At 33.7% G+C, this 12566-nt stretch overlaps 1 protein-coding gene across 4 annotated transcripts in view; it reads left to right on the top strand.

Annotated features, from left to right (window-relative positions):
- Positions 1 to 12566, top strand: part of LOC106873711 (dual specificity mitogen-activated protein kinase kinase 4) — a 95485-nt gene that overhangs the window by 72408 nt on the left and 10511 nt on the right. For all 4 annotated transcript variants that reach the window (XM_014921183.2, XM_014921185.2, XM_014921184.2 and 1 more), the window contains 2 exons: positions 8377 to 8434; positions 10940 to 11053. In XM_014921183.2, coding sequence (XP_014776669.1) covers positions 8377 to 8434; positions 10940 to 11053 — 172 coding nt within the window. The remainder of the gene's footprint in view (positions 1 to 8376; positions 8435 to 10939; positions 11054 to 12566) is intronic.

The following is a 12566-nucleotide window of genomic DNA, read 5'->3' as shown; positions in this document are numbered from 1 at the left end:
GTTGCCAGTACCGCCTGACTGGCTCCTGTAGGATTTTCGAGCGAGATCGTTGCCAGTGCCCCTGGACTGGCTTGTGCGGGTGGCACATAAAAGACACCATTTCGAGCGTGGCCGTTTTCGTGCGGGTGACACGTAAAAGCACCCACTACACTCTCTGAGTGGTTGGCGTTAGGAAGGGCATCCAGCTGTAGAAACTCTGCCAAATCAGACTGGAGCCTGGTGTTGCCATCCGGTTTCACCAGTCCTCAGTCAAATCGTCCAACCCATGCTAGCATGGAAAGCGGACGTTAAACGATGATGATGATGATGATGATGACATCAGCAGTTTACATCACTCAATATTTTATCCGTCTTTCATCATCATCATCATCATCTTTCTAGCATGTGGTTTTTCCATCAGGCAGATTTTCTGTGGTTGGATATTCTTTCTATTGCAAACACTTATTTGTTTTCCAAGTAAAAGTATTTTCATTCCCTTGATCTTCACACATCAAAAACAATAAAGTTGCTGAAACTACAAGATTTTTCCTTACTTGAGAAAGCTAACGAAGACACCATATTTTGTTGAAATTATGTTAATGAGTACACACACAATTACAATGGCCTCCTCTTAGTTTCCATCTATTGATTCCATTTACAAAACATTAGTCAAAGCTATAGTAGATGATCCTTGCCCAAAGTGCAGCACAGTAGGACCAAACCTGAAACCATGTGATTATGAAGTGAACTTCACAACTACTCAACCATGCCTGCACTTCTTTATTCTATGAAACTATTTACAACAATGTTCAGTCAACTGCTACATGTAATATTCTAACCTTAAATCCGCTTGGTATTGAGGTAAAATAGCCTGACTTAGTGTAAAATACTTTCTGATGTAGAAGCACTGCTGCTACTACTGACTGCCCTGAACAAGTCACATTGTTTCTGCTAAGTCTGCCTAGTTGACAAACAAGTAAGAAACTTCCCGTCACTGATGAATAATATAAAGGAATAACCAACTGTAAAGAAAAAAAAAATCAATTGTTCCAACAATACAATGTCAAAATTTATTGATGTGTTGAGTGGGGTGACATTTACACCAACTCTCAAAAAATATGTAAAATAGTAAAAAAAAGAAAAAAAGTTATTCTGTATAGAAGAGAAAGCATCCTTGGCTTTTTATAGGCTTTTCTTGTCTGGGGGGTAGGGATAACTACAATAGCCTGGTTTGGATTAATTCAGTATAGAGATTTGAGGAAGATTATTTGACTTTACATTTATTTCTTTAAATCATGATTATGTTTTCAAATTTCATGAAGATTTACTTAATCTTTCATGTTGGTTTGATTGTATTTACTAAAATGAGTGTGCATAATAAAGGTGGAGTAGTGACACCTGGATCATCTATAAACTCATGTGGATAAGAATCTACAAAGAAAAGCTAGTAATGAAAAAATATATAAGTTGAAGTTTAATAAATTAGGGGATAAAAGTACAAAGGGTATCCCAAACTAAGATCTGTAACTACACTTGTCTCATACTTTATACATAATTAACAAATCATCATAATTTTCAACCACTTCATTGTTATTACATTGGTATCATCTTTACTACTCTTGTATTGTCATATTTATTCTAGTTTCATCGTATTCATCAGCATTGTTAATTGCATCTTCATATCACATCATATCATCATTATAGTTATCATATCATCATTATAGTTATCATATCACCATTGTTAATGTATTATCATCATTTGCTGGTTAAATAAGCCATTAAGAGCAAAACCTGAGTTCCTAGTCAAATCAATATCTCTTTATATATAAAATTCTTTGTCTCTCTCTGTCTGTTCACTATGCATTCTCAAATGGCTTGACCAAATCAAATCAAATTTTACAAGGTAATAGTATTAGACCCCCACGAGTATCAGCATGTAATTTTTATTTTCATTTGGATTAAAACAATATAACATTTTTCTGAAAATAATCTTTCTATAGGCAACTGTAGTTAGGTACATTTTATACCACCGCCACAACATTACATTTTGTATATGAGTGTGTGTGTGTTTGCATGTTCATTACATACGACATAGTAAAGGACATTTTATACCCCCACCACCATGATATATTTTGTATCTGAGTGTGTATGTGTCTATGAGTGTGTGCAGTTGTGTGTTTGATACATATGAGATAGTAAAGGACATTTTATACCGTGATGACAACGACAATGTCACATTTTGTATCTGAACGTGTGTGTATGTATGCATTTGTTAGGTACAAGATAGTAAAGGACATTTCATACTACTACTGTGATGACATTTTGTATATGAGTATGTGTCTGTGAGTGAGTGTGTGTGTGTTTGCACGTTTGTTATGTAAATGTATGTCTATGTGTCTCTGTCTTTATACATGTGAGTGTATATATGTGTCAGTGTATGTGTGAGTGAGTGAGTGAAAGTGTGATTGTCAATTACACTAATGTAAACTGATTGTGAAAGAGCTATACTGGCTCCAACTTATGAAATGGTTGATAAACTTAATCATGAACTTCTTCAAAAGTTAACAGATACATCAGAAATGACTTTTCCATCAATTCACACTACAGTGGATCAAGATCAGGCTATTCAATACCCTGTTGAATTTCTGAACACATTTAAACCCACTAGGATGCCACTTGACACTAAAGTTGGATACTCCCATTATGTTGCTTGGGAATCTTGACCCACCTCACAGCGTAATGCAACTTGCTTAATTGTTACTTCCATAAAGCCCCATGTCCTACAAGCAACAATCATAACAGGTAGTCACAAAGGAGAAAATGTCTTTATTCCAAAATTTCCTCTCGTACTTACAGATGTTCCATTTGAATTTAAGAGGCTTCAGTTTCCAGTCAAACTAAGTTTTGGTATTTCAGTTAACAAATCTCAGAGTCAATCCCTCCAGGTTGTAGGACTTCATCTCTCCTCTACATGTTTCTCCCACGGCCAACTCTATGTTGGTTGCTTGCAAGTTGGAAGCAGCAACAATTTATTCATTTGGACACCAACAAAAAATTACACAATGAATGTAGTTTACCCTGAGGTGCATCAAGATTGACAGATTTTCAGTTTTAAATTCTATTATCATTACAATTTGGATATTTTTTTTAATAAAATATAGATATTTTGAAATAATTATGAGAAAAAAAAAAAATAAATCTTCATATTTATTGTTTACTAATCTGAATAAGAACAGCAGTAACCTGGGCAACACTGGGTAATTCAGCTATTTATTGATAAAACTTCACTCTACTTTATGTATAGAGTCCCACTATCAGTAAATGTTTTTTTTTTGTTGTTTTTTAACAAGTTAATTAACAACACCAAAAAATACATTCATCATCATTATATTTACTGTATTGTCATTGCATATCATATCATCATATTTATCATGTTGTTGTAGTTATATCATAGTCTTATCATGATTATAGTTATTGTATAGCTCCTGTAGTTACTATATTATCATAGTTCTCGCATTGTTGTCATTGTCATCATATTGTCAATGATCATTGTTATTCTTTTTGCAACTTTTTCTTGATGTTCTTTAAAAGTTTTGTTATTTCATACTTGCATGTGTTAAGCTGACCTATCAGATATTGAACATATGTCACCACATTGACAGAAGGTGTGGTCACAATGTCATATATTGTTCATTATTCCTTTTTACACATCAGTGTATAACTGGAGCTGGTACAGGGTGAGGGAGTTATAGCTGTATGTCATTCTTAACACTAATCACAGCCTATAGAGATCAGTTAACTACTGATGTGGTTGTCTGTTTAAGGTCCAAAACAATTAAACATGACAAATCAACTTCAAATTTTTTTTTTTCCTCTAAAGTTTTATAGAGTTTTGGCAATGCGCACGCTAGCGTAGCTAGTGTGTGTGCCACCTGGGGCAGCTCTTCCGTTTTCCGGAACCTACAAAAAAAACATATATTGCCTACAGCTGTTGCCTACAACAGGATGGAAAGTGCCACCACCACCACCCCCTCCTAGCTACATTAGTGAACGCACACTACCACCAGTTATCGGTTACTTTGAATTTCAGATTTTAGCATACTAACCACATTGTTGGAAATTGGTTCAAAATTTGCTTCCAACTATGAAATTAAACTCTTTTAACTAAATCTCATTATTCTACATCGAAACAGACTCCAATCATACATCACAGTTTTTGTTGTTTAGCCTTTGTCAGCTCTGATTAAGCAGCCCCACTTATTTTTCAGGTAGATATAGTGTATTTAGGATAACATAATTCAGTGTGTCCTTCATTTTTGTAAGATGTTGTTTGTGATTTGAGTGAAATTTGCTTGTTATTTTTACCAGATCAAGTGACTGTATAGAGACACCTTTATTAGTTTGTTGTTGTTCAGTTCCTGATCAGCACTGATTTTCAGCTGTGACCTTCTCTTCCTATTTTAAGAACTACATTAGCCAGTGTCTTCTTTTTTTTTTTTAAGATTGAAGAATGTGATTTGAACTGTTGTTTTTGGCAAGTCAAGTAACTATGTAGAGGCTCCTTTGTTATCTCAATAAACTTAGAAGGTCTGAAGGAAAAGGTTAGTGTCCATAGCCTTTGCAGACCCTCATGAATGGTATGATCAATGCAGAGGTTAATGTAGAAGCTGGTCAGACATCCTACTATCAAAATACCTGGTACCATAATATTTAAATAAATGTCTAAATTTATATTAATTTCCAACATAGGCATAAGATCACAATTCAGTTGTTAGCATACATTTAATTAAATCAGCCTCAGTGCTTGGCTGGTACTTAATCAACACCAGGAAGATTAAAAGGCAAATTTAACCTCAGATTTGAATTCAGAATAAAAAAAAAAAGAGAGACACCTAAAGACTGCAATGCATGGCTTGTCGATTAATAAAAGTTATGCCATATATAGTGCCAAGAAGGTAAAATAGGACTGAAACTGTAAATATATAGAAGTGGGTCTCCAATAAAATATAAAACTGCCATACTGTATTTTGCAGCATGCAAGTTGATTTTTTTAGACCAAACTTTTACAGCTCTAAAAGGTAAATCAACTTATACACCAAGATGATTTTAGAGGACTAAAATTTCAATGTGAAATGCAGCAGGATTTGAAAAGATAGTGACAATGTTTGAATGTTTGCATTATATACATCAACTTGTATACGGGAAAATATGGTATTGAATTTGAAAAAAAATATTGTTAAAATGTCTGAAACTTTTACTAAGTTTTAATTTATCACCATATGTTGCAGATCTCCATGCTAATTCAAACTAGCCAGCCTGGTTTTCACAGTATTTCAGTAACAAAAAGTTTAATAAGGAGTTACCTTTGTTTAAAGCCACCTGAGTGTGCTAGTTATATCAGTGAAAAATACACTTCTGTTTGCTAACATTATTGGTCTGATGATATATTCTCTTATGGGGTTTCTAGTTAGTATCTCTGAAGTTGCTGAACATGCTTTGTACCTTCAGAATTTCCACAATGTTTTGTTGTATCAGAATGCTATAAAGGTGAAATAATTATGTAAAGTTATAGTACTACCAGCTTCTGGTTCATACCATGCACAAGTGCTTTATTATAGCTCTGGAAAAGACAAGTATATCTACCATTTCTTTCTTTTCTTTTTTTTTTTAATTCATTTTAAGAAAATGTAACAGATCTTTGGTGTGGTGCATGGTAATCTGTTAAAGTGTCAATCTAGTGCTCTGCTCCTGCAGTAAATTTCTCTCACCTACTTGACAATTTGTATAGCCTATAACCTTCAATTCTCATACACACTATAATTTGACTTACATGCTTATTATACTGCTGGCATGTATATATATTTTAAGTTCTGACTTTTTTTTTTGTGTGTTTCTGTTTTGTTTGCTTTTTTTTTAGCTCATATTGTAATTTGTAATTAGAATCTTGGCTGATAATTAGAGTTGTAGATATGCATTAGCAAAGTAAATTTACTAAATTATCGTATATAATTAACTATATAATTGTTATTGTAGTTGGTTAAGTGGTTTATGGAGGTGAGTGTGAGTGATTTCACTTACCTACAAACATTTTGTCTTTTTTTATAGTTGGGTGCTCAAGTCTTTAGAAAGGACTCCCAGTATGTTAAAAATAAATTTCAAAATGTGCTTAATTCATGCAAACATTGAAAGTTGCTGAAGCAGTTTTTGTCAGCATGAAAATTCCATATGAAAAACTTAGAGCAATATAAAGAACCATAATATCAAATCTGAAATAGAATTAAACTAAAAGTACAGTTAGCTGGATCTCAGTTTACAGAGTTAATTTAGAAGCTTCTGTCAAGGTATGTTGTACCTATGACAAAGTTGCTTTAGTTACCAAGTAGTGAGGGGAATATTTTGATCCACAGGTTTGGTTAACTAGATTTTTTTCTCATCATCTTCTAATAGTAATTACCCAATTTCCAAGACTCTTCTCACAGCTATCCCGTGTTTAAAAATTATACAGGTATTTTAAAAAATTTTCATTCAATAAATTATGTTTTTACATTACATATACCTTAATAGAATAAACTGTCGGTCTTTCGAATAGTGAATGAAAACTTTAAAGAGAAAGTGAGAGACTTTGCAAAAGAGAATGGAATATCTCGCAGTGAATGCAATGAATATTTAAATTTGTGAAGAACTGGATGCAGTGAATGCAATGAATATTTAAATTTGCAAGAAATTGGAGTTTAAAAATTAAATAAACTTGAAAAATCAAAATAATAGGAAATTTCTTAGAACATGAATTTATAAAGATATTTCCAGATAGTCAACCCTTTAGTAATTGTTATATACCTAATTAATAAGGAGCTTTCTCCATTATAGTACATATAGATATATATTTATTATATATTATATTATAATGCTCACTTTCATTTTACAATAGAAAGTAATTAACATTATGGTTATTGGTTGATTTTTTTGTGCATTAGTTAATTACTCATGACAAAATTAGTATCTGTGATTGATCCTTTATAATGTTAACCCTATATAACTATTTTATCCTTTGCCTTCCTGTCAAAGGCACAGTAGCTTTCACGACTCTTATATGATGACTTACTAGTTACTCACCATTCTCTTCAACAATAAATACAATAAATGTTTTTCTTATTTTTGGTTTCTTTGTATGTGAGTGAGAGATTTTTTATTATAGAATTGAAAACGGAACACCCTTGACATTTTCTTTGAGGACACAATGCAAGAGGAATAATTTATGTCTGTTAGTAATGAAAAGTTAACTCCCTTCGTTGTTGGACTCTTTATCTGAAAGTCTTTATTTTCACCATCACGGTTTCAATGTGTGGAAGACTGTTTGGAAACACAATTGAACTATCCCACTGGGGAAAAACAGATGTTGCGGCTTCTTCTTCTTCTTTTAGAATTATTACCAGAGGGTTATTAGACATTCCAGCAATGATCATTTTAGCTTTTGCATATTTAGGGCCACAATATCCAGTGTGTGCTTCCTTTCTAAGACAATGGGGGTGCGATTTGTCTGTAATTTAGCTGGTATTTCTAACAGATCATATGATCACATAAAGACAACTTTGTTGTCTTATGAGAGTTGTACATGTTGAATGAATGGCATTTATAACATTACAACTGCTTAAAGTGAGAAAAGGTTGAACAGTGGTATTGTGAAGAGACAACAAATTTGTACAATAAATATCAAAGAACAGTTTTAGGTTACTTAGCTCTGAAGATAACTGATGTAGAAATCACAAGTGAACAGTGTTTCATTATCCTGATGCTAGTGAAGGAATATTCTAGTGCCAGTGCTACTGAAGGAATATCCTGGTGCTGAAGAACATCAAATGTCTGAACTGATGAATATTATAATAATAACAACCATTTCACTATGTGTTCTATGTTGATGCTCTTGCAATAACTTTTTCTTTTTACTTCATAATTTGCAAAATCAAATAGTTAGGTCAAAGAATACAAGACCACCATACAAGAAATTGGAGGTCCATCTCCTAGTATTGGTACCGTATTGTTTCCTTATCTGAGATACTAAAACTTAAATCAGTCTGTCCATCTAGTACTGCAGAATAGGAACAACTTCTTTTATAGATGTAAGCAATCACAGGACCACATGACTGTTAAACTAACAAACATTTCATTAGGTTGTTGTACTATTTCACTCCTCCTGTTGATACAGTTTGGAGACATAGATTCTGTCAGGCCAACTTGTCTAAGATATACCATGCAGAGACAAAATTTATGGTGGTCCCCCTCAATCCAGTGAATTCACCATTATTACTATTCTTCTATAACTATAGTTATACATGGTTTTTCTTCTGATATTTTTGTTGCTACATTTTTATATATTACTTTTCTTTTTTAATGTTTTAGAGAACGTCTACGTTCTTATGGAATGACTTCTGCGGGTAAACTACAAATAAACAGACAGGTAGGTCAGTTTCTTATTAATCATCATCATCATCATCATCACTGTTTCACAGGATGTTTCATCTAATTGAATTCTGTATAAACACAACAGATACAACAATGCAACAGCCATGATATACAACTAATTGCATATTAACCTCTATAGATATTGTACTTAACTGCAACAGGTACTGTTAGTGACCGCCACATGCTGTAATTCACACTGTATAATGTCCGCTATAACAACTGGCATATATTTATATATAATACCCACCAAAGATTCATATTCATTATAATTCAGTCGTGCTTAGCCATTACTCGCAATGTGGTTATGACTTGGTAGTTTCTACTACACATTTATTTGTTGTTTTAGGTGTATTTGCTGTTGCAAACAAGCATAGGCATCCTCTTGACCCAGCACAATTGGAGGGAGAGAAAGCTGGTACTCATTTTCAGCTGAGTGACTGGAGCAATGTAAAATGAAGTACCATGCTCAAGAACAGAATGTATCCCCTGGTTCAGGAATTGAACCCACAACTTTACAATCCTTACCTAAGTAATAATGTCAAGATATACAATAAGCTTGTCACTTATGACTTGCACAGATATTATTGACCATGTGTATAGATACTGCCTATACACATTTATTAATTCATATCACTACCAAAAGTCAAATCTTTTCACATATTTAAACAAACATATCAATTGCTATTGTGCTGTTAATTGATACAGATCCATGGTCAACATCCATTTTTTCATATGTCCAATCCTACTTACTTGCATTGAAAAATATACACTGTTAATTTTTTTAAATATCCAACTCCCACACACATAGACACACTCTTTTACTTGTTCTGGCCATATACCTAAACATATATGCATTTATTTCTGTTATAAAACATTACCAAAATTCTGACCCTCATCAACTTTTGCATGTGTATCAGGTTTACTCTCTGTATTTCAAGAACTAAAGATAATAATGCTATTAACAGTTCTTTACAAGAACTGTACCATTCAAACATATCAATTTAATAATTCATTTAGAAACTTTTTTGAAAATTTTTTCTTCTGAACATCTTAACATAACAATACCTACAATATTAACTAAGCATTCTACCCCAGACTAATCATCTCAATTTAATCTCATGCAATTGTAACCACCTCCTGTTCAGTTTTACCCAATTGCATGTCATGGAACTTAATTTTCAATCTGATTTTACAAATCATAATCCAAAATTTTAATCCCTGATCTTGTGAAAAAGTATTCAGGTTTCTTGTTTGTCTCAACCAGTAGTAAATCAGAAAACTATCTTTCCTTAATTGAGTAATAAAATCCATTGATCAATAATTGATAATATAAGTTATAACATCCATAGATTATAGGCGCAGGAGTGGCTGTGTGGTAAGTAGCTTGCTTACCAACCACATGGTTCCGGGTTCAGTCCCACTGCATGGCACCTTGGGCGAGTGGATTTGGTAGACGAAAACTGAAAGAAGCCCGTCATATATATGTATATATATGTATGTTTGTGTGTCTGTGTTTGTCTCCCCACCATCGCTTGACAACTGATGCTGGTGTGTTTACGTCCCCGTAACTTAGTGGTTCAGCAAAAGAGACCGATAGAATAAGTACTAAGCTTCCAAAGAATAAATCCTGGAGTCGATTTGTTCGACTAAAGGCGGTGCTCCAGCATGGCCGCAGTCGAATGACTGAAACAAGTAAAAGAGTAGATACAATATAACTATTTCAGTAATACCTCAGTGGATAATATATACTGTGTTCATAATAACCTCTTCAGATATAACCACTGAACCTGCTAAGGCTCTGTTGTACCTCATTATGCAGGACATAGATAAACTGTTTCAATCAGTTTAAAGGAAAATTAAGTAATAATATTTATCTGAGTTTTTAATTAAAAATTTGGATTTAGAGGTAGGTCTAATAAGTGTGTTTTTAATTGTTGAGTTGCTGAACTTCTGAGATAAAGGTCATCAACTTCGTCATCATCGACCTTGCATCTAATAGCCAGTGCATTTGACATTTACACTTAAAAAGTACATCTAATGTTATCTCGTATAATTCTCTGAAATAAAGTATGTGCGCTGCAAAAAAAAACGAGGTGAGTTATGGAATTTCGGTCAAGGGTCTTTTTTGAAGTAATGAAAAGTGTGGTGGAAGGCTGTAAAAGTAGATGAAGACTATTCAAACCATTCCTCATTTCCTACCAACATGCATACGTTTGGTTTTACAAACATAAGAAGAAAAAAAACTCATAGCTGAAAATATGTCTGAGAAAAATACTGAATTAGCTTTGTGCCAAGACATTTTTTAAAAACTAATTTCAAATTTTGGTCAAAACTCTTATATCTTATAATGACAAAATATATATATATACTAAAATGTGTGCATGTTTAAGTAACCCTTCATAAACTATAAATTTCCTGAACTAGAATATCAATGAAGAGCTATCACCTAGTATCAAGTTGGGATATACTTGTTTTCAATGTCTTATTTTGTGTCTTTCAGAGTTATCAATTCACAGCCGAAGATCTTAAAGATCTCGGATTAATTGGTCAAGGTAACTATGGTACAGTCAATAAAATGGTACACAGAGAAAGTGAAACAGTAATGGCTGTGAAAGTAAGTCTCTTGATTTATATATTTTACATTCATATTTCAGTTTCCATGTTATAAGTATATATTTATTTGAATAATTTAAAGAATGTAGTTGTGTAAAGCCAGCAGAATGCAAGAAGGTACAAAATAAACTACAAATTGAAAAGAAAACTGAACTAAGTTGCAGTTTTACTTTGTATTTCTATATTTTGGGTTGAAGACCTCTTCTTCAGGACATTCAGAAAAGCAGTGGTTGGAAAAAATTTATTGCTCAGTAAGCAACAAACTTTTCCCAACTACCGCTTTTCCAAATGTCCTGAAGAAGAGGTCTTCACTCCAAAATATAGAAATACAAGGTAAAACTGCAACTTTGTTCTGTTTTCTTTTCAATTTGTAGTTTACTTTGTACCTTCTCGCATTGTTCTGGTTTTACACAACTACATTCTTTAAATAACACATATCAGTTGAATTTTTGTTTAACTGAATATCTGTGTAAGTAGAACATTTCTTGTACCCCTTTTAATGTAACTGAGGTTAGGAAAAATAACTTATCATTCTGAATAAAAAGTATATATTGGCATTGATTTTAGGTATTAGCTTATGTTAAATACCCAACATAGTAATCAGGTCATATAGACAATGGTAATGGTGAACTTGCTCTGGACTGATTAAGCTATCTGCAAGATTACTTTGGAGAAAGGATACTTTTGTAGAATTTCCATATAAATACTTATCAGAGCACTGCAAGCAGACAACATTTTGACCTGCTGGTCTCCAGGCTACATTTTAGCTTCAGCAAGTTTGCTCCTGCATAACATACTCATCTGCTATTTTTTTTCTCCCCTTCTCTATTCTAAGTAAATAGGGGCAGAAAAATTCCAGATCCTTACTTAAAAGATCAGTATTTGGTGGGGTGGGGTGGGGTGATTCTTATCTGCTTTGCAACTAGTGACAGTAAGATGATGATCTGTAGCTAACTTAAGAAACTTAATGTTTCTCCTACTTGATCTTACTTGTTATGTTGTCAGTTAAGTTTTGGCTGCATAACAGTATCTTGCCTGAATATTTTTAATAGCTTCTATATTCTTAAGTCCTCTATTAGCAAATAAGTAATGTGTAAGACATCCACATTGCCCTTCTAAAAACAAAGTACAGTGCTAGGGATAATATTTGAATCAATAACTAATCAACTTGAAAATATCTTGAGAGGATAGCTGCGTGAAAAAGTGCCACACCCTAACAGTTGAGGGAACCCATGGAAGAGGTAGGCCCAGGAAGACCTGGGCTGAGGTGGTGAGGCAAGACCTTCGTACATTGGGCCTCACCGAGGCGATGACTACTGACCCAGACCTTTGGAAATGTGCTGTGCGTGAGAAGACCCGGCAAGCCAAGTAAGATCGTTGCCAGTGCCCCTGGACTGGCTCTTGTGCGGGTGGCACGAGATGCACCATTTTGAGCGTGGCCGTTGCCAGTACCGCCTGACTGGCTCCCGTAGGATTTTCGAGTGAGATCGTTGCCAGTGCCCCTAGACTGGCTT

This window comes from Octopus bimaculoides, chromosome 3 (genome assembly GCF_001194135.2).
Source record: "Octopus bimaculoides isolate UCB-OBI-ISO-001 chromosome 3, ASM119413v2, whole genome shotgun sequence".
Taxonomy (NCBI): domain Eukaryota; kingdom Metazoa; phylum Mollusca; class Cephalopoda; order Octopoda; family Octopodidae; genus Octopus; species Octopus bimaculoides.
Note: the sequence above shows the minus strand (reverse complement) of the source record. Positions and strands in the feature narration are given on the sequence as shown.